The 21,379-nt window shown below is 29.7% G+C and overlaps 1 protein-coding gene across 2 annotated transcripts; it reads right to left on the reverse strand.

Moving 5' to 3' along the window:
- Positions 1–5,284: 5,284 nt before the first annotated feature.
- On the reverse strand, positions 5,285–21,284 carry GCS1 (mannosyl-oligosaccharide glucosidase). 2 transcript variants are annotated; one of them, XM_075366298.1, is made up of 4 exons: positions 20,933–21,284; positions 16,485–16,642; positions 15,074–15,251; positions 5,285–11,192 (listed from the first exon to the last, which is right to left on the reverse strand). In XM_075366298.1, the coding sequence occupies exons 1-4, from the start codon at positions 21,143–21,145 to the stop codon at positions 9,315–9,317; spliced, it is 2,427 nt and encodes an 808-aa protein (XP_075222413.1). In that variant the 5' UTR covers positions 21,146–21,284; the 3' UTR covers positions 5,285–9,314. The 2 variants fall into 2 exon arrangements, with proteins under 2 accessions (XP_075222413.1, XP_075222414.1); XM_075366299.1 differs by lacking the exon at positions 20,933–21,284 and adding an exon at positions 20,540–20,832.
- Positions 21,285–21,379: the final 95 nt, after the last annotated feature.

Below are 21,379 nucleotides of genomic sequence, written 5' to 3' on the forward strand. Positions count from 1 at the left end.
GAGAGAGAGTGTTTTCAATAAGAGAGATACTCATATTCTAGGATGACTTATTACTCAAACTGTTGTTGGGGGATATATATTTTATGCAACTTTTATTTATTCTGCAATTAGTCACACAGATCATGTATATATGCCATAATAGCGATCTTTAAAAAAAAAAGTAACTCAAAGATGCAACATGATAGAGCATTTTTGATTACATTTTCTGTTTCAGCATAAAAACACTAAAACGTAACTGTTCCAAAAATGTTATAGACCAGTGTAATTGAATAATTATTAAAATAACTTGTATTGTCAGAAAAATATTTGTAGTTAATAAGATTATGATTTTCGGTGTTCTCTACTGTATTATATTTAAGTATTTATCATTATATTTCATATGTTTTGTAATGAAATTATTACAAACTTACAACTTACATAAAAGGAATAAACTGTCTTGATGGATCAATAATTTTCTGATAGCCAATTCATAAGCTCCGAGATTAAATTCATACACCGCATTTGAATTTTTATATTTTAAATAAACTGTCTTTAGTGGCCGTATATAAAAAAATTAATTTGAAAAATAATTTATTAAAATAGCACAGTGTGATTTAGTGTACCTTTTGTTGTTTGTCTTTTACTATATCTCAAGTTATTTGTTTAATTTACTGTGTAAATATTAAAAATAATCTGCTACTTCCTTTTTAAGTAAATTTTTCTTAGCATAAAACTTCCAAGCACAAATATGTATATGATGTAAAACTTGCATTAAAAAATTTACTAATTAAGTGATTTGCAAGTTCTTAATTGTTATTAGGATTTAAGTTATCAGTAAATGTAATTTATTTTTCTTGATAGGTTCTATTTTATTTAATACCAAAACACTGTTATTTATTGAATTATTACTCATTTTTAACAGATCTAAAGCACTTTATATTGCAATGAAAATTATTTATTAAAATTTTTATATATTGCTGTTTAGTTACTATTCAAATAAAAAAGGTATATTACATATATGGGCTTCTTTTTTTTGTTGTACATCAATTTAAGATAGAAAAAAGTGACCTCATTCAGATAATAAGATCTTGAAAAGTCATCATTACTTTTACAACATATCAGTAATTGATATTTTGGAAAATAAAGTACTAATGACTGCAGCATCTATAGCAGGTTCTCTTAAGCTACCCATATTTAAAAACTATGGATGCAGCTATTTGTTACTAGAGTGTTTCATTCCAGTATGATGTTAATATTACACTTATTGAATGAAACTGACTCCTTAAATGGAGATAAGACAGGGTATAAAGTCGTATTTAATAAACTGATTTCATTCATTACTTCAGTTGAATGGTGCCACTATTTGAGTAGCAAATTATTGTAAATACATGATTATACAAGAGATTGTATGCAGTTTATACCTGAACTTAATCCTTACATCGTATTTGATAAACATGTACCTTAATGATAACTATTGTAAGGCTTTGTAATTTTATTAAGTTAAATAAGATTTTTGAAATCAACTCTGTAGATCTACTGATCAAATGCTGAGAATCTTATGAATGGGAAAGGTGACAAATGTGGAAATATACTGATGGGATAAACAGCTTATAGCTTGTTATGCACTAGGCATACAATTGCCAAGTTGGCAGGGACCGAAAGTGAGAGACCAAACTGGCTACTCAGAATTTGTCAATATTGCAAAAACTAGTAAGCAGAATATAGGTTGAGGAAATAGCTGTAGTTAATAATAAATATTTACAAAATATTAAGATAATCTTGGGTGCATTCTTATTGGAAAAATATCAACAAAAAAAAGAAAAGAAAAGAAATGTTTTGTTCAGAATATTTTTTTACGATATTTTTTTAAATTTTGAGTTTGTGGTTGCTGATTGCCAAGTGCGTAACAAGCCAAAAAACACATCTGTTTGGAATAGGTTGAAATATCTGTAGCATATCACTTGAGATTCCAAATATAGCATCACAGGTTATAATACTGGGGAGATATATAGGAAAGTGTTTTAAATCAGTTTCAATAATGTCTGACTTTACACAAAAGCACTCAACTCCTCCTGGATTTGTCTGTAGGAGCATCATATCATGAATGTACCCTTGGAGAATCTTCAGTAAAAGACAAATAACCCCAACCCCTTGCAAAGGAAAATTCAATGTCCATCCAGGCAGTTTTTATAGAGCTGGGGAGCAGATATAAAAAATCACTAACAGTTCTCTGCACCGAGTAGATAAATTTAATTGTTTTTCCTAAATTTAGTTTCAGGTGGAAATTAAACATCTACCTAAGAACAAGTAAAGAGTTCCTAAGTAAAAAAAAAAAACCTCGCCTATCAATTAAATTGTTTGGTGTCTGGAAGTATCTGGTAACTGAATTGTAAACCAATTAGCCACACCCCCTCTGAAGGTGAAGTAGTGTTGGGTACAGTTGCTTTCAAATCTGTTAAAATAATTAAGCTATAATATATGAAACTGTTATTTTAAATTACTAAATTAATACATTAAAAGTAGGATTTAAGCAAGAGACCCAAAATTAGTTACCGTACATTGCTTTTATTTTTTGCTTGATGAAATTCACTAAAGAAACTTGTGCATAGGATAATGTAATTTTTGTAGCATATGATAAATGCCACCCCTGACCAGGATGACCTCCAGATGAAAGGCCGAGATGGTACCACTATTTGTATTAAGCATCTACATAAAATTTTTCCCACTGAGTTGAAAAAGCAAAACAAATTTAACAAATTTACAGCTCTCATCATTTTTAATTTAAAATCACAAGTATGTTTTTATTATTCAATTCATTTTGTGATAAAACAATCAATTTTGTTTCTGCATCATGAAAACCAGACTAAAGGTTTTTGACTTATGATCTTTATAATGAAATAAGAACATTAGTCTGATTTTTCATTACTTTTATTTAAAATACACTATAAAGAACTATCTAAATGCACATATATATGCAAACATTTTTAAAAGAATGATTTTATTTAAATTGCAGTAAAAGGTAAAAAAAATATTATTTTTACCTATCAAAATAGCTAAATATACTGGTTTTATGGAACTAAAATTGAAAGCAACAAGACTAAAATTGGCATTAATGGTTCAATAAAATCATCAAAAATAGAATATACTAAGAATTTAATTTAAAAAATATATATATTTAAAATTTTCTAACTTTTGTAGTGATGGGCTTTTGTTTAAAAAAAAAAAACCCCAAAAAAAACCATTGTTTTGAAGGCTGAGAAAACAATTATTTTTATAATTTTTAATGTCTTCTAAAAACACTTCCTTAAAATATTTCAATTTATTGAGCTACATACATATATATATATATAATATATAATAAAAAAATATATATATATATATATACATACCCTATATATATTATATATATATATAGGGTATGGTGGTTTTGAAAAGCTGTCACACACTTATTTTTTAACACATTTAAAAATTTATTATTATACATTAATATTACATTGCCATTTGAATTACATATTGAAACGTAAGAAAAAAATACTTGGTTGTGAAAAATCACATCAGTTAGGTGACATCCACTTTTGTCAAAGCATTCTTGTAGAGACTGATGAATTGTCCACTTGAAGTATGGCACATGGAACCCTTTGAATTTCTCATGCTATGGTATTGGAAAGGGCTTCAAGAATAAGTGGTTTACACCTACGTAAACTTGAACTTTTAGGTAGCTCCATAAAAAATAGTCACAAGGTGACAGGTCTGGTGGCCAAGGAGGCCACTCGATTCCCACGCAATGAAATCAAGCGTCCAGGGAAATGTTATCTCAAAAAGGCCATAGTTGCTCTTGATGTAAGGGAAGCGGTCCCCTCTTGCTGAAACCACACTCTGTTGAGGTTAATGCATCAGCTTCTTAATTCTGGAAGGAAATAATTAAGCAACATGGCAAGGCAGTGATCTATGTTAACAGACACTGTTCGTCCATTTTCACAAGAAAAAAAGAAGGCCCAATAATACAGGTTTGAGATAAGTCACACCAAACAGTTAATCTGTGGCAGAGCAGAGGTTTTTGATACAGTTCTTACAAATTTTTTGATACCCAGTACTGGAAATTCTGTTCGTTTACCATCCACGATAAATGGAAGTGAACCTCATCATTCATGATCAAAATGATGTCGTCTGTCAGAAATTCCAGCATCATTTCTGCAGGCCTATGTCGTCTGATGAAGTTGTTTTTCTGCAGTTCCTGAACAAACATTATCATATAGGGATGAAAATGGAGGTCCAAGTGTAAGATTCTCTGAACTGAAATCTTAAGAGCGCAAGCTTGATGCACCACCCAACGACAAGGGCTGGCTTCCACTGCTTGTTGCACCCATGTTTTCTGTGGTCCATACAGTTCGATCACCTCTCTGTGCAGTCCCTGGTTTCACGTATCCTGTTGTTTGAAAATTATTCACCCACTTCATAATGGTGTCTTGTTTTGGAATGTGACCATGACAATCAACATTAAAATGGTTTTGAAATCGTTGCTGTGCGAGCATTACAGAACGACCCGTTTCAATGAAGGTGTAAACAAACATGTGATGTGCTGCAAGGCTCCATTGCTACTGAAATAGCATCTGGCAAAAAGTAGATTCAACAATTTTAGTTCATATTCAGCCCACTGGTGTGCATGACAGTCTTTTCAAAATTACCATACCTCATTGCTGGACTTGTGTGTATATATATATACTGAACTATGGTTGGAGATAATGCCTAATTTGGGAGAAATTATCATTTCAAATTAATAAATAAATTCTTGAAAGTCGGATTTGAATAAGAAACAAAATTAAATACTCCTATCCAGCTAAGCTAAAGAGATTTGTAGAAACTACAAATCTCATGTACAGGTACAAATCTCAGGTATGCAGGTACAGGTTTGTATCTGCTTGTACAAACCTAACACTTTAAAAGTGAGTGACTTACAGTCTATAATCATACTCCAAAGCCACTGACCTACTCCAAATCTAAGTATTTCAAAGTTTTCTCAGTCAGCTCAGCCTCCATCTCACTCATTTGAATTCACTTTTGTGACTATCTCCTTTTACCTTAAAATTTTTCTACTCTTTTCAGGCAGTATACATCCACTTGGATGACTCTTCTTAGTTAGCATTAAGTTTCTAACTTTTATTACAAAGCTGAAATAGTTAAAACTATTTAAAACAAAAAAAAAAAAAACAAAAACAATAATCTTACATAAACTATAAAAGTAAAGAAAAAGACAACTAAAACTTACTTAAAAAAAATGATTGAAATGAATTAAATTGTTGTACAATTATTCATTATTTACTAGCTTGATTTATATTATTAAGATAAAATGTTAGGCTCCAATGGTTAACAAATAAATATACAATAATTTGTACAAGTTTTTATAATAATTAACACTGAAATGTATTAATTTCTTAAGTAAAGAACTGTTACATGAATTCCACAGATTATTTACTAACTTAATGACTTAATATATACAATGCAATATTGCTTAACAATATTTAAATTTATTAATACAGTAAAACCTGATTTGTCAGTTTCTAATCCCTTTTAAATATGATAATAAATAAGAGAAATAAAACAGAAATGATTTTAATTAGCATCAATTCTGTTAGTAATAAGTATTATGATCATGTAATCAAAATAGTTATCAGCGACTTGACATGGTATACAAAGTCATGCTCAAAATGGCATAGCTATTCTAGGAAAAGTAGGGAATGAGAAGACATCCTATTGCCCTTCTTTCTAGGCTAAATAGACAAGATGCAGCTGACATACTGCCATACAAGTGATATTCACTGGGTTGTATAGGGTCAGATAGTTTTATTTTTCTTAAAATAATAAAAAAGTAATGAAATCTGGAAGATTTTGAGTTCAAATACTGAGGGTTGATACTTTTTGCAAGTGACAAAGATGTCAAATAACATTCCCATATGCCAGCTTTAAATTTATGTGGTGTTGTCAAGAAAAAAATTACAAATATGATTTCTAATAATAATGAATTTTTATAAAATACTAATAAGATATCATGCTGGGAGAATTACACATTTTGCTACGTGGTTAATATAATTGGCAATCAGTTCTTACCACAAAGCGCAAGTTCAAATTGAATTAATAAAAAACAATAAACAAAAGTTGGTTATCAGCAACTTCATTAAATACAGGTATTAGCAATGCTAACTAGTATATAAGTTATTAATAGTCATGTCAGAAACTCAAGCTATGTTACAAAATTAATTAATTGCTTGTCACATTACTTGATACCATAAATTAAAATTAATGGTATCTGAAAAAGTAAATTGCTCAAGGGAACAAGATAATCTTATGGAGTATACATAAAGACTGGATGGACTGCAAGGATAAATTCAGAAATAGTTCAAGAAGCTTTTTTTCCCAAGTTTAGTGATTATTTTAAATCACAAGTTCAGGTTCACCCTAACATGCAGTTAAGCAACTTGATAATACACTGTTATGCCGTAGGAAGTTCCTTTTGAAAACATGGAATAAAGAAACTTTTACTGCTTACAGGTCATATTTTTTATAAATAATCAATAATTTCAGATTCCAGCAATTTTTGAGCTGATTATAATTGAAAATTAAGAGGTGTACATTTTGATCAAATTAATGGAAAAACACAGGTCCCCATATGAAAGTGCTGATTTTATCACATTGTTCACAAAAAAAAAAAAAAAACAAGAAAATTTATATATTTTTTCCAACTAATCAACAAATAAATTCAATAATTCTATTCAGCTACTCATATTTCTTTGTTATTAATTATTCATTAAACACTAACACTGATTTATGGTCATACTTATTTTTATTTAAGAAAGTAATTGGTTAAAGATTAGAGAATTTTTGAGAAATTCTGATATTGATGATACCAGTCCACCATGGAGGTGAGCAAAGTGTAGATAAACACTTAAATTTCTTAATGTAGACAAGCTAATTAACTCAACTAATACGTTGACTAGAGGAATTTTTATTTTTTTATTAATATATATCAAGTAAAAGTGAACTTTTATTTAAAGAGATTAAAATTTGTGATACTAAAAAAGAAACGAAAGTCAGCAAAGTTCATTAATATGCTAACTGAACACACTAACACTAACATATTTACAAAAGGATTAATTTGTGAAGACACCAGATCTATCACTAAACAGACTGCCAACTAATGACTGCTAGAGACTTTGAAAACAAACAATTGGGGATGACTTGTAGTTATAGTTACAAAATTACTTACTCATAAATGTTGAAAAAAAAAAATTACTAACATTAGCTAAACTATATATCACTAAATTATATTACCATACATTTAATAAATGATCATATTAACTGGATGACATGTAATCTAGTTTATTACAGATGAACTAGGTTTTACTGTATTTTACATTTACAATGAAACTCATAAATACTAAACTAATTACTTTTCTATTTTCTAATCACATAATATAAAAACTTTACTTAATGTGCTTTAATTTTTTTATAATTACAAAATTGTCACTATAATAATTTTATGAATGATTATAGAAAAACAAATTTAATGAAAGTACATGAAAATATGTTTATTTACAGTAATACTATAATAAATTAATTTAATAAAAACATGATATTTTTATCATGTCTTGCCTTGGTAATTTTTTTTTTATTATTTATTGAACTACAATCAAATTTTCAGTGAAAAAAAAGAAATAAGAGAAGTTTTAAATTACATCTTTTGTTACAACTACAAAGTAGATAAACATCTTATAAATTTACTTATACATTGAATGGATTTACTAATATAAATATATAACAAAATTTTAATTCGATAAAATATGGCAAAAAAAAAATCAGTTTATAGGTAATTTTTAAATTGTATTAGTAAGTAAATATAATAGATAATAAAATGTAACAAACAAGGGCAGGTACAATAACAATATTTGTTTATTAAACATTTTAATTTCTGTTACAAGAATTAATATTAGTGAGCATAATGCACATTGTATTTACCGGGTAAAGAAAGACAGAGCACCAATTACACAAAATTTATATTTTAATTGTTAATAAAAGTTAATATAAGAAAAAAAACAATTAGAAACTAACAGAACAATGTTGGAATCTCAGGCTGTAGCACAGTTTTTAAAGCACATTAATGTGCTCCATACACTCATTAATGTGCGATAAGAATTGTATGACTACTGTATATTACACAACTTTATTCACTTTAGTTTCAGAATAATACTAAACAGTAATGTCTATGACTCAATTACCTGAGTAAGGTAGCATCCACAACAGTTTCAACAGCCTGTCAGATTCACAAACAGAAAATCTGGCTTATAATAAATAAAAGGTAAGAAATTTATATAGGTGCAGTTTATTAAAAAAACAACTGATAACAAAAGGCTAGATAAAACTAATGAATTTTTTATAAAATGTGTGTACATTTCTGCATAAATGATCTAAATCTTGACAGAAATTCACAGAATTTCTGTAATTAAACATTTTGTGTAATTACAAATCCCAACTTTTTGACAGATTTCAAGAGGAAAAGTATAATGCATAACATATAAAATGGAAAAATTAGATGTCTATGTATTAAGCTTGTACGTTTAAAATGGATACAATTTCTAATAAATAAAATATACTGGGCTTGGCTTTTTCACTTATACATGTGTACACCAATTCCTCAGTCAATTCTTTATTGTTACAAAGAAAATACATATTATTTGCAACAAACTAATAAGTGGACATTTCAGGGGCTTTAGAACAAATTTTTACTGCTTGTTTTCTTTTAAATTTGGATAACCCTACTTTGTTTTAAAATAAAAGACTTAACCTTACTAGTGGTGGTATCTCATAGCATATTACAGATTTGAGAGAATATATGAAATAAAAGAAAAAATCAGTTAAGAGAACCATAATGGTTCTCATAGGCAAAAACAGAATGACCATTAACAAAAGTGGAATAAATAACTGTAACTCTGACAATTTAAGCAATCAAAAACATAAGTAAAAGCAATGTGATAAATCTATTTTTAATTTGTAAAAAATTTTATTTTTATTTTTGTACTGGCATGAACTGACAAATTACAACAATTTAAAACGTGAATCAAAACGGAAACAACTTTTGAATGTGTTTACTAATCTTGAATCACTTTGTGCAATCTTAATTCCACAATTTATTTTCTTATACCTGCGGTTACTTTGGGATTCCCCACTTCATGTCATCTTTAGTAAGTACAGTGCATAAATGTTACAGCATAAGTGAAAGACATCATATTTCTACAAAGAAATCAATATAAATCTCAGTCTTTTTTATAAAATAAAAAACTTTGTTATAGCATATCAGCCATTAATAAAACAACTAAGGAAGACCAACCTGTAAACGATTTTGTTCCTTGGCCTTCACCAGTTTTATCATTGTATTGTTCCCAGATATACCCTGTACGTTTATATTCTCTATAAATATTATTAATTAATATGTTTTTCAACTTTTCATATATTTCAGCTGAAAGGCTAGAATAAGGACCAGGAATTTTGCTGTAATGCAACAAAGATCTTACAGCCATAAAATTCATGTTAATCCAAATAGGTCCTCTCCAGTAAGGACCATCATGTTCAGTATTATACTTCAAATACAATGGACTTTTTTTGGCTAATGAACGTAAGCCATAACTTGTCCAACAAAGATCAGGATTTTTAATATCATTCAATATTTTTTCTAATTTAGGTGAATTTGAATCGATTAGATGAAAAAAAAATGGAAACATACTAACATAACCAAAAGTCGAATCCACAAACTGAAGGACAGGGTCTTTAAGAACAACACGAATCACATCTTGTTGTACAGGTGGTGCAGGAGGAGGTGGTGGCGGCGGTCGACTTAGAACAACAGCATCTGTATGTAAACCAAAATCAGAGTACGCTTCAGTTTTTGGAGACCAATGTAAACTATCTAATAAATTTTGGTCAGATAAATAGTCATAGGTTTCTTCATATTTCCTACTGGAACGATTTAAAATCTTTGCTAATTCTGCAATCGTTGCAGCGCTTAAAGCGATCCAACATCTTAAATCGACATGACGTTCATCGATATTAGGATGCGATGCTCTTGGATAATCATCTAAACCAGAAGTTAATGTTTTAGGATTTAATTCGTGAACTGTTTTACCATCTCTACCACGCCAACGATAAGTTCCTGGTAAATCCCCAAACTGTGTGGTATTAAACCAATTGAACCAAGCAGTTAATCTTGGATATAATCTATCTAATGTAGCCAGTCTTTTATCTTCTAATATATGTTCTTTGAAATTATCTAATATAAATTTTAAAGTTAGGAAAAATGTAGGTGGATTGGCATTCGTATTTATTTGTGTTACAAACTGTTCTGGTACTTTGGCTAAAGCTTCAGCCCCTAAAATTTGTTCTCTAGGAATCCAACCTTCTACATTCATTAAATCAAACCAATGACAAATAATATCTAATTCTATATCTAGATCCCACATAGCGATAAGTAAACCGTGAAAACCTTCATCCCATAAAAATCCTCTAGGGAAAAAACTTCTTGAAGGTACAGCAGTATATAGAGGTGCTTTCCAATACGGTACTGGATCTTTAGTGTATTCTGATTTAACTCTTGAAGAACCATAAAAATAACCAATACCACCAACAAGATTACTAAATGCAGCTTTGGCAAATGATATTTTATCACTGTCATAACCTTTTGCTTTTAATTCAAATATCTTTTCAAATCTGTCATGAAAATTATCAGAATGACGTTTTAATTCATTCATATAAACATCCCCAGTAAGCATATTGGTTCTGTCTACATTATCGGATTCATAAACAACATCTATTACAAACGGCGTTTTTACAAGAATTTGTGTAACAATGAAATTAGGAGAATTGCCTTTAGACATATCACCAGGTAAAACAATTTGTTTACCTTCCCCAGGTACATTAATTACTGTAAAAAATGATAGGAGAGTTTCTTTTAGTTGATTTAATCCTTTAGCTTCAACACTTAAATAAGACTGATGATCGACAGAGCCTGATACATTTAATAATCTTATCGAGAATGGTCCTAATTTATCTGTTTCTCCAACAACACCATATAAACCTTGTTTTTTCTTTGGTGATATAGAGCCCTTTGTATGTTTCTCTATAGCTGTATAAAATAAAAGAGCAATAGGTTCTGTAGACAATGTTTGATCCTGAAACAAATTAATAAAATAAACAAAAATAAATATTAGTCCGATGTATAATTTTGCAAACAGGTATGTGAATTTGTCATCAGTACTTTTTCACTTAAAGTGGCGATTTCTTCTTTTGTCAGAGATAATAAGGAAATGTGGGTGGCAAATACAAAATCTGACTTAAATACAAGATTATTGAAATAACCATGGTAAGTTGAACACAGTGGTTTAATATGAGTTCTTAGGAATATAATCATGGTATGAGGTATTAGATCTGGAGAGGTGGTAATGGGAGAGATACCAGTAACAAATAAAAACAATCATAAATAAAAAGCAGAATTCTGATACAAAATAATAATTTTTAAATATCAAACAATGTTATGAATATAAAGGGCATTTCAAGTATATGTAACAAAATAATCAACTTAGAGAGACTGATACAAATTTATATATATATATATATCTGTGTGTGCGCATGTTTGAAAATCTAAGAAAGAAATTAGGTCTTAGATTTCATGAGGGGAAAATCCTGAAATTCACCTGTTGTGGTAGAGAGTGGGCAGAGTTGTATATATTAAAGTTGATTGGTATATACAAGCAGCTAACGAGTAAAGCAACCAGACAGCTCCACCCCTACAAGTGCCAATGGGCTTTTTGGAGGGCAGATAAGTAGTAGAGGTTTGGGGTACTCTATTGCCCCGGGAGTGAGAAATCATCCCCAAAGGTGGAAGAAACTTCTATAGGAAGTCAATGGCATTAGGATACAGAAGGCAATGGAATAACAATGTATTACTTTTAGGAAAAAGTAATCAGACACCATAATGATGTCTTTTGTTAAACATTCTGGAGGTAAAATGACATCCCATTTGGATCTTCAGGGCAAGCAGCAGAAGGGGTGTTACAGAAAAGACAAAGAAGTGAAAATATGTACGTGAGAATGAAATAGATGAGATAAAAAACAATGGGTAAAGTATATAAGGATCTGTACATAAGAAGGAAACATGAAATACAGGAGGCTGAGATGGAAGAAGAAACTGTAGAAAAGGAAAAAGGTCCAACAATTTTGAGATCTGAAATTATACAAGCTATTAAAGACGAAGAACAGGAAAGCAGCAGAAGTAGATGAACTTCCAATAGAAATCTTTAAATGTTTAGAAGATGAAGGAGTAAAAGAAAGTCTTTCAACGTGCAATACAATTAATGACAATGGAGTATGGCCAGAAAAATATTTAAAAAAATAATGATACAGACACCTAAAAGGGTTGAAACCAAAAAAATATGAAGAACATAGAACTATAGGCTTAATATCACTTGCTGCAAAAATAATGCTGAGAGTTAAGAATAGAAAGTTGATGCAAAAATGAAGGAGAATGCAGGGGAAGAAAAGTTTGGATTCAGAATAGGAAAAGGAACAAGAGAAGCTGTAGAATTGGTCAGAATGATTGGAGAGATGTTTTGAAAAATGAAGAAGATTGAGCTTGTGTTTTATAAATATGGAAAAGGCAATCGACAGAGTACAGTGGGAAAAGTTATTTGAGGTTCTGAAAGAAAAGAGAGTTCATTGGAAGGATAGGAGAGTGATCAGAGAATTACAAATTCATTTGTTTATATGAAATGAAAAGCAATGGTGAAACCAATGAAAATCTCACAAATTGTTACAATTAGGCTGAGGAGTGAGACAAGGCTGTTGTTTATCACCAGCACTGTTCACCCTTTATGTCAAGGAAATGTTGAAAGAAGTAATGGATGGCAAAAAAGGAGTAAACACAGGTGGAAAAAATATAAATTGTGCCAGATTTGCTGATATCATTTGTTGACTAGCTAAAGACACTTAGACATTATAAGGAATGATAAAAGCATTGGAAGTAGGATGAAGGAATATGGGATGAAAATAAATTTATATAAACAAAAGTTATGAAGGTGAATAAGAGGAAAGATAAGGATGTTTTAACAGCAGAAGGAAAAATTGAACAAAAGATATACGTATCTTGAGATAGCGCTAACTGAAGAGTGGAGGAGTTAAGAAGAGATTAAGACAAGGATTGCTATGGCAAAGGAAGCCTTTTTTAGAAAGGATAACCTGTTTTGCAGTAACATGGCTCTGAACCTGAGGAAGGAATTAGTAAAATGCTATGTTTTGGGTACACTTTTGTACGGCAGTGAAATATAGGAAAAAGAAAAAAGATAAGATCGAGACTTTTGAGATATGGGTCTGGAGGAGGAAGGAGAAGATAAAATGAATGGACAGAATAAGTAACAGAAGTATTAAGAAGAAAAAATAAAGATGAATAATACTGGCAACTATCAGAAGTAGGAAAGCAAACTGGATCCATCATGTACTTAGGGGAAAAGGAATAAGAAATAGAGTTCTTGAAAGCGCCGATGAAAGTGAAAAAAGAAGAGGAATGAAGAGGCAAAGTTAATAAATGACATAAAGGGTAGTAAAGATTGTCATGAGACAAAAAGAAAAGCATGGAACAAAAACAGATGGAAACAGTAGTGGGCCAGGGAACTGCCAACAGGTAGAACACCATATGATGATGAAGTATAATAAAAATAAAAACTATTATGAGGCATATTATTAAAGTAAAAGTCGTCAGATTATATTTAAATGTTAGTGGAACTGAACACAGTTTCATGCATACAGGACCATCTATTGACTATTTATAAAGCTACTTCAGTTTTGATTTAGTAGCCTGCCGGTGAATGCAGATCGCAAAATCCATGAAAACTGTTTCTCCCGCCAGTTGAGAAGTGGGCAATGTGATTCAATTTTTGTGTGCAAAAGGATCTTCAGCTGCTAAAATTCATTGGTTGTGTGTAGTGTATGGACCTACAGTAATGATGATGGAATGGTTAGACAATGGTGTAGAGATTTTAAAAATGGCCGCACAAATGAGCATGACAAAGAGCAGAATGGCAGGTCCAGCATTCAGACTGATGAAATCATTGAACAAGTGAACCAAAAATTACGATGTGATTGGTGATTGACGATTGGCTGATGAATTTCTGCATTTTGGATGCACATTTATCTACATGATTGTTACACAAAAGCTTGCATATCACACACATTGTGTGCAAGGTGGGTACCATAAATGATCGCTGACCAACACAAAGAGCAAAGAATGTGCAGTGGACAAGCATTTCTGGACCACTATCGACAAATTAAGGTGATTTGTTTTTCCAAATTATTATGGGCAACAAAACATGGATATCCTGCACCAGCACATAATCAAAACAACAGTCTTCGCATGGTGCTATTCAAGTTTCCCAAAACCAAAAAAATTTTAACCAATCTCCGTACTTGAGTCGAAAAATGTTGGCTACCATTTTTTGGAATGAAAAGAGTGTCATTTTGGTTGATTTCATAGAACACGGATTAATAACTACAGCTGACAAAACGCTCACAAAACTGAGACATGCGATTCAAAATCAACGATGCGGGAAAATGTCATCCAGCGTAGTCCTCCTTCATGACAATACAAAGCCTCACACTGCTTCTTTAACCAAGAAGAAGATTCAAGATTTTCATTGGGAACTTTTTGATCACCCTCCATATAGTCCCGACCTTGTACCTAGCGACTACTTCTTCTTGCATTTGAAAAAATGGCTTGGTGGATAACGGTTTGAAAATGATAAGGAACTCAAGACTGCCATTGTCAACTGGTTCAATTCTCAGGCAGTGAATTTCTATGCAGAGGGATTAAAGAAACTTGTGCAGCATCATGAAAAGTGTTTAGAACTGAATGGCGATTATGTGCAAAAGTGAAATAGATATGCAGTAAACTAAAACTGTAAGTAAAAACCTTTTCTCATGAGTTAATATTTTTTAATGATCAAATGGCCCTTACTTTGTGGATATGTCTTGTACATACAATACAATAAAAACTGTTACTGACCGGATTTGTAACAGTAATCCTAGCTGTCCAATCTCCACCATGACTGCCACCAAGTCGTTTAACAAATGATGTTGTTAATTTAAATGGGCCATCCTCAATTTCTTGAATACCAAAATTAACACCATCATGTTCAGTCCAAATAAAACGATTCAAATTATCACCATTTTCACACCAATGTCTGTAATGAAATTTTATATCATTAAGGATTAATAGCAAATGAAGTACAAACACAAAAATCTAATTACGTTATTTTTTATTCATATGGCTTCACAACAAAGATATAAATTTTATTGAATGTTTAAACAGCTGCAATACAAGGGAGGAAAACAATATAAATACAACATATTAAACAATTGGTAAATTTTGTTGGCAAGTAATTGTGCTCTTTTTCTAAATAATATAATTTGAATTCCTCAAGAAATATAATAATAATTCAAGAAATGTTATTCTTTTATTTCTTACTTTGTTAGTAAATAAATAGAAAAATAACTAGTATGATCACATATGACATCATCATCAGTGATGTCTGCTACTTTTTCACTAAATATATATCAATATTTTGTCCTCTATTGATGAAAAATACATTATTTTTGACATTTCTCTGTCAGATGAATTCTATAAAAACCAAAAATAAAGCATTAAATTAAACCCACTTACATTTTTTTTCATTAATATATCCACAGGATACAGTTTAGAAAAAAATTTCAAGAGATTAACAATAAGGCAAAGAGAATTTTTTTTAAATTCAAAAGAAATTTTTTCCCCATCTTGCAGGTAACAGAATATCAATAATCCAAACTAACGAATACAACTGTAATGCAGTTATCCAACTGTACTTTTAATTTTTTAGAAAAGTTAGGTTACGTTAAGCATGATTATGTTTAAAGGTTGTCATTTTTTGCCTCTGGGACCATCGTTAGGTAGTGCTTCAGAGGATGAGATGAAATGACAATTTTGTAGCATGTGAAAATGCCACGCTTGACAGGGATCTCCAGCTGGAAGCCCAAGATGCTACCACTTTCATCTTGGGAAGGCTGGCAGATTAAGTCACTTTAGTTCAAAGTTAATCTGGACATCAACGTAACTCGCTTACTGTGTTTTAAAAATTGCAAAGAATTTAAAATTAACTTCATCTTAAAATTAATTGCATTTTAATTTATTCTTAAAATGTTTCCATTTTTTAAAGACTAACAAAACTTTAACTTTCAGATTTTTGTTTCGTTTAAGCAATGACTATAACATAATATGATTTGAAAATAAAAAAAACCTTCAACACTGTAATATTAAGCAATTTCCAAATGAATATCATCAACCACAAATACTACTATTACTAAACATTCAAATAATATTGCAAGCTATTTCTTATCTCTGGTGATAATCAAAAATTATAAGAGGAAACACAAAAACTTACCTTATACCACCACCTGTAGCACGTAATATTCTTGGCAAATACCACATGATTCCAAATACAGGTGAGTATGGTTCACGTGTTTTCATACCAAAATACACACCTGGTCTATATGTACCCCAATATTTACTAGGTACCTCTAAACTACTTTTAACAACCATCTAAAACAAAAATTAAGAGAATAAATTTTAAACAAAGCACAGATTTTATAAAAAAATGACTTTATTTTTTACTATACATCAAGTTTGAATTTTAAAGAATATAAATAAATATACTCACTAAATAATTTTAATCTGTCAATAAAATTGCACCCCTAATTTAAAAGGGTATAATACTGGAATAACTATCCATGGTTCAACATACCCTCATGGTGTAAAGTTTTGTAATATAATTTAATATGACTCATTAATTATGTTCTGCAGATAAGATTACTAAATTTCTATTTATCCTCACAGACACATTTATACATCCAGTATAACAAAAGCATGCAGCTTGCCCACATAGTGTCAGGTGTATACTAACTATACTGAAGAACAAGAACACAATAAAAGTAAATGGAACAGCTAAATTGGTACACACAAACATATGAGCATGCACACTCATAAGCACAGGGAAGAGGGAAAAGAGAGAACAGGCTGAAAAACATTCAGTCACCAACATTTTCTGTAAAGAAGATTCTTGTGTTTTAAAAATCACTAAGTGTAAACAGCGGCAGAAGAAACTTTAGAATTTATCATCTTAGGAACTGTAGGGGTGCAAATTATGGAACTTGTGGCATAACACTTACACAGGTGAACTGTTCTGATTTATTTCCTTTGATTGGGATTGATCAGAGTATAATAAAAGTATCTTATAACTATTTTTATACTAATATAGAAGAAAGTCTCTGTATAACTTACATGAGTTTTTTTTATCAGAGAATGTAAAATACAAGTCAAGTAAAAGAAATTTAAAAAACACATATTAACTTAAATTGTCATAACAATAACAAATTAGCAAAAATAGTTGTTCATAATTTTAAAAGTCCTCTTTTAATTTTTCCCTCTTGTGGTCATCAGTTTTTATTTTTTGACTTCATCTATTATTTACATTTCCACTAAAGAGTTCTTTTATTTTTCTACAAGCTAGCAGATTTTTCACATTAGTTATCAATTCAGCTTATTCTTGTTCCTTGCACCATCCATGTATTTTACATACTGTGCTGTACATTATATAATTTTCTAAGGTTACTCACACTATTTTTCAGTTATTTTTTTAAAAGTATCTATTTTGAACATATGTAAAGATTTCCTTTCAATTAAAAAAACTTTGCGTCCAGCATCAGTAGCAACTTCTATCATAGATTCTATTAAATCTGTGGTTCATTTTTAGTCCCAGATATATACTTACATGAATAGGTTGGCTGTTTTATTGATATACCTAGCTACTGAGATAGGCAGATAATTAGGCTTTTGAGGTAAAGTCTGTACAGGAAAATGTTGAAAACTAGGTTAGTTGATGGAAAACAAAGTAGGGATGTTTTGAAATGGTCTGAAGAAAGAAAAGGTTTGTGGTTGAAACTTAATAAAGTACATAAGCATCTTAATAAAATGCTAGGTATGTCAAGTCGTGGTTAGTAAACACCTAAATATATTCTGATTAGAAATATATTTAGTCTTGGAGCTTCTTCAAAAAGTGAGGATGAATTTTAAGACATAAAAAGAGCTGTCTGATAATTGTTCAATCCCCTAAATATGAATATGGAGACCAATATTATAAAAAATTCAAAATTCTAACTCAACCTGTTCAGCAAGCTATTTTTTTGCTATGTTATATAAAAAATTATTCTACATCAGACATTATTTTTTTTTTTACAACTCAGCACGTGTAAAAATGGAGCTTTATTATGATTCTACTGTCATTATAAACAAATTACCTATTTCAAAGATCTATTCAGTAAATTACTAAAAATAAAATTGATAGATTTTCTTTTATGAAATCAATATTACTCTGTCCAGAAGTTTTTAATACTACCTAAAAAAAAAAAAATAATTTGACTTTTCTGTATATTTGTTTAATGTGTAAAAATAACACTTATTCCAAATAAGTTTCACAGATGTATTATTCTCAACAGTTATTTTCTTATATTTGTTAGTTAATGACTGTGTTCACATATTAAATTTACAATTATTTCATCATCTATGTATCAGTGTGTGTTTCAATCATTTCAAAATGTTTTTTTGAATCCTTATGTATTATAATGCTACTCCAAAAAAGATTATACCATGATTTCTTTCACTTGGTTATCAGAGAAAATACTTTGATAGCATGTTTTTTCTTTATCTGTCAAGTAAAACTCCTACCTACATTTAAAGTGATGCTATACAACTTATATTCTGATCTGAAAATAAGATATATTAAGAAAGTAAGATAAGGTTGATGGGTTATATATATTCAGACAACAATGTGAAAATGTGGTTAGAGAAAGAAATAGTAGGGGTAAAAAGTAAACAAAAAATAAACCTCAAACAATTATAAATGTAAGAAATATCAAGGCTATTAGGTTGGTATTGGCAAAAATAGTTTATCAAACCAGTCAGACGAACAAAATAAAAGTTGACTGAAGGAGAAAAAATTGAAATCATGAATAGTTGTTGGTATTTTTTACTTAAAAACTTGCAGAAATACCAAGAAAAATACAAATTTTAAAAATATTACTACATAAAAATAAAAATCCTCAAATCAACGGATGAAGCCATAAGTTGAGAAGAAACATAACAAAAAAAAAAACAAAATATGCAACTTGATTTTTACAAAAAAATTTAATTAAAAAAGAAACCACAACAGCTGTTTTGGTACACAGTACCTCCTTGGGTGTTACGAACAGAAAACTAAAGCTAAAAGTATATACTTGTACATTGAAAAAGGTAAATTCAAAATCCAAAAGAGAGAAAATACATAAAGATAACAAACAAGAACAGGGATTGATGCAAATATCAATAATATATAAATAGTAAATACAATTGGTCAATTCAGATAAAGGAGCAGTATTTACAAGGTAAGAAGCCCCACTCATATCCATACATTCAACAATGGTGAACTATTCAAGTTTAATCTATCATTTAAAAGTAAATTAGAATTTTTAATTTCAAACGACTCTAAAAGGTTCCGTTTCAAACCTTTTTTCTCAACATGAAGTATTTTGAAATTACCATTAAAAGCATGATTTCCATCAATTAAATGACAGGCATAAATAAAAACACTTTTATTATTGAAAAACAAGATTTATGGTCCCTTATACATTTTTCAAAAGATCTAGCACTCTGTCGAATGTATATTTTATCACATGAACCCCATGTTTGTAAACTTCTGATTTTTGAAGTTTATCAGTTTTACTTTTGTTATTCTTAATAAATTTACCTAGAGGTCAGATTTGAATATTGACATCTCTATTTCTGAAAAATTTACTACTTTTTCTCAGTTTGTTTAACTATATAAGTGAGTGTGTGAAATTTCTTTTGTTGTAATGAATTACTTGATGAAAGAAAAACTTTGTTAATTGCAATTTTGTACAATTTATTCTGAAGCAGTTGATCAATTTTGTAACCACTAATCACCTCTATTCATCTTATAATATTAAAAAATTATCATCTAACATCAGAATATTTAACAATTTATGATGAATATAACTACTAAAAACTGCAAATGAATAACATCAGTGTGCAAGGGTTTGGGCTAAAATCCAAATTGTTATTGATTTTAATAATAATCAAACCATATTTTATTTTAATAAAAAAATTATCATATAAAACATTCAAATATTATTTTTATTACTTAATAATAATTTTAAGTAGTTATTTTCTTAATAACCTATGAATGCTACAACACTTTTATTGCTTTGCTATTGCAGTTGTTCATTTGTTTAATGGACAGAAAATCTTAATGCAAGAAATTATAACAAATTATCATATTTTGCGGTAAAAAATAATGAAAAGATAAACTTTAAATGTTATTACATGCCTTCATTACAGCTACTAAAAATAAATACAAAAACAATATTAATTTAATTAAAAACTTACTGGATTATTATCAAAAGTTGTGGTAACCAGTGATTCCATGTATCCTTTAAAATCAAAATAAACATATAATAATGCACATGGCAATAATAATAAGCCAATAACAGCAGCATAAGACCCTAACATTTTTGTACAATTTTAACTGGTTTAACACTTTTTCAATGCTAAATTGTTACACACAAACAAAAGCATATATCCATTTTTTAGACATAAAATAAAACACAAACGCAAACATTTATGTTTATTATTTTAATTACAATCAGTTCAAAAACACATGTATAGTGCGACACATCTATTTTGTACGTTATGTAATATAATAGTGTATAAAATGATAAAAGCTGTCCAACCACATAGCAGCAGTAAAAAAAAAACCTTCAGGGTCATTACAATACTTACTTTATTGTCGTCATAAGGGGTATTGACCCTAGTTTCTAGATATCCTTTGTAACCAACATATGCAGCAATTATTATACATATTAAACAAGCAATAACTTTCACAGAAGTTCTTAATGAAGAAGAATCGCTTCTTTCTAACCTTTCTTTAAGGTTAACTTTGACAGATTTTTGTTGTTGTTTTTCTATATTTCCCATCTTTCGCTGACGTGCCATGTTATATTACGCACAAAAGGTTTGAAGTTAAATACTACTATTTTTATCACAACAAATGTTAAATCCCAGCAAGCTCCAGGTATTTAAGTCCACGTTTGTAACAACGCAGACTCACATTGCACCAACCCCAGCTGATCGAAGTCAGTCTTCAGATCGTTCACCTGATTCGCCACCTGTTTTAAAATTTTAATCTTGTTTGTTTACACCGCTTGGAAGCAGCACTGTATGTACGTT

This window comes from Lycorma delicatula, chromosome 5 (assembly GCF_047948215.1).
Source record: "Lycorma delicatula isolate Av1 chromosome 5, ASM4794821v1, whole genome shotgun sequence".
Lineage (NCBI taxonomy): Eukaryota > Metazoa > Arthropoda > Insecta > Hemiptera > Fulgoridae > Lycorma > Lycorma delicatula.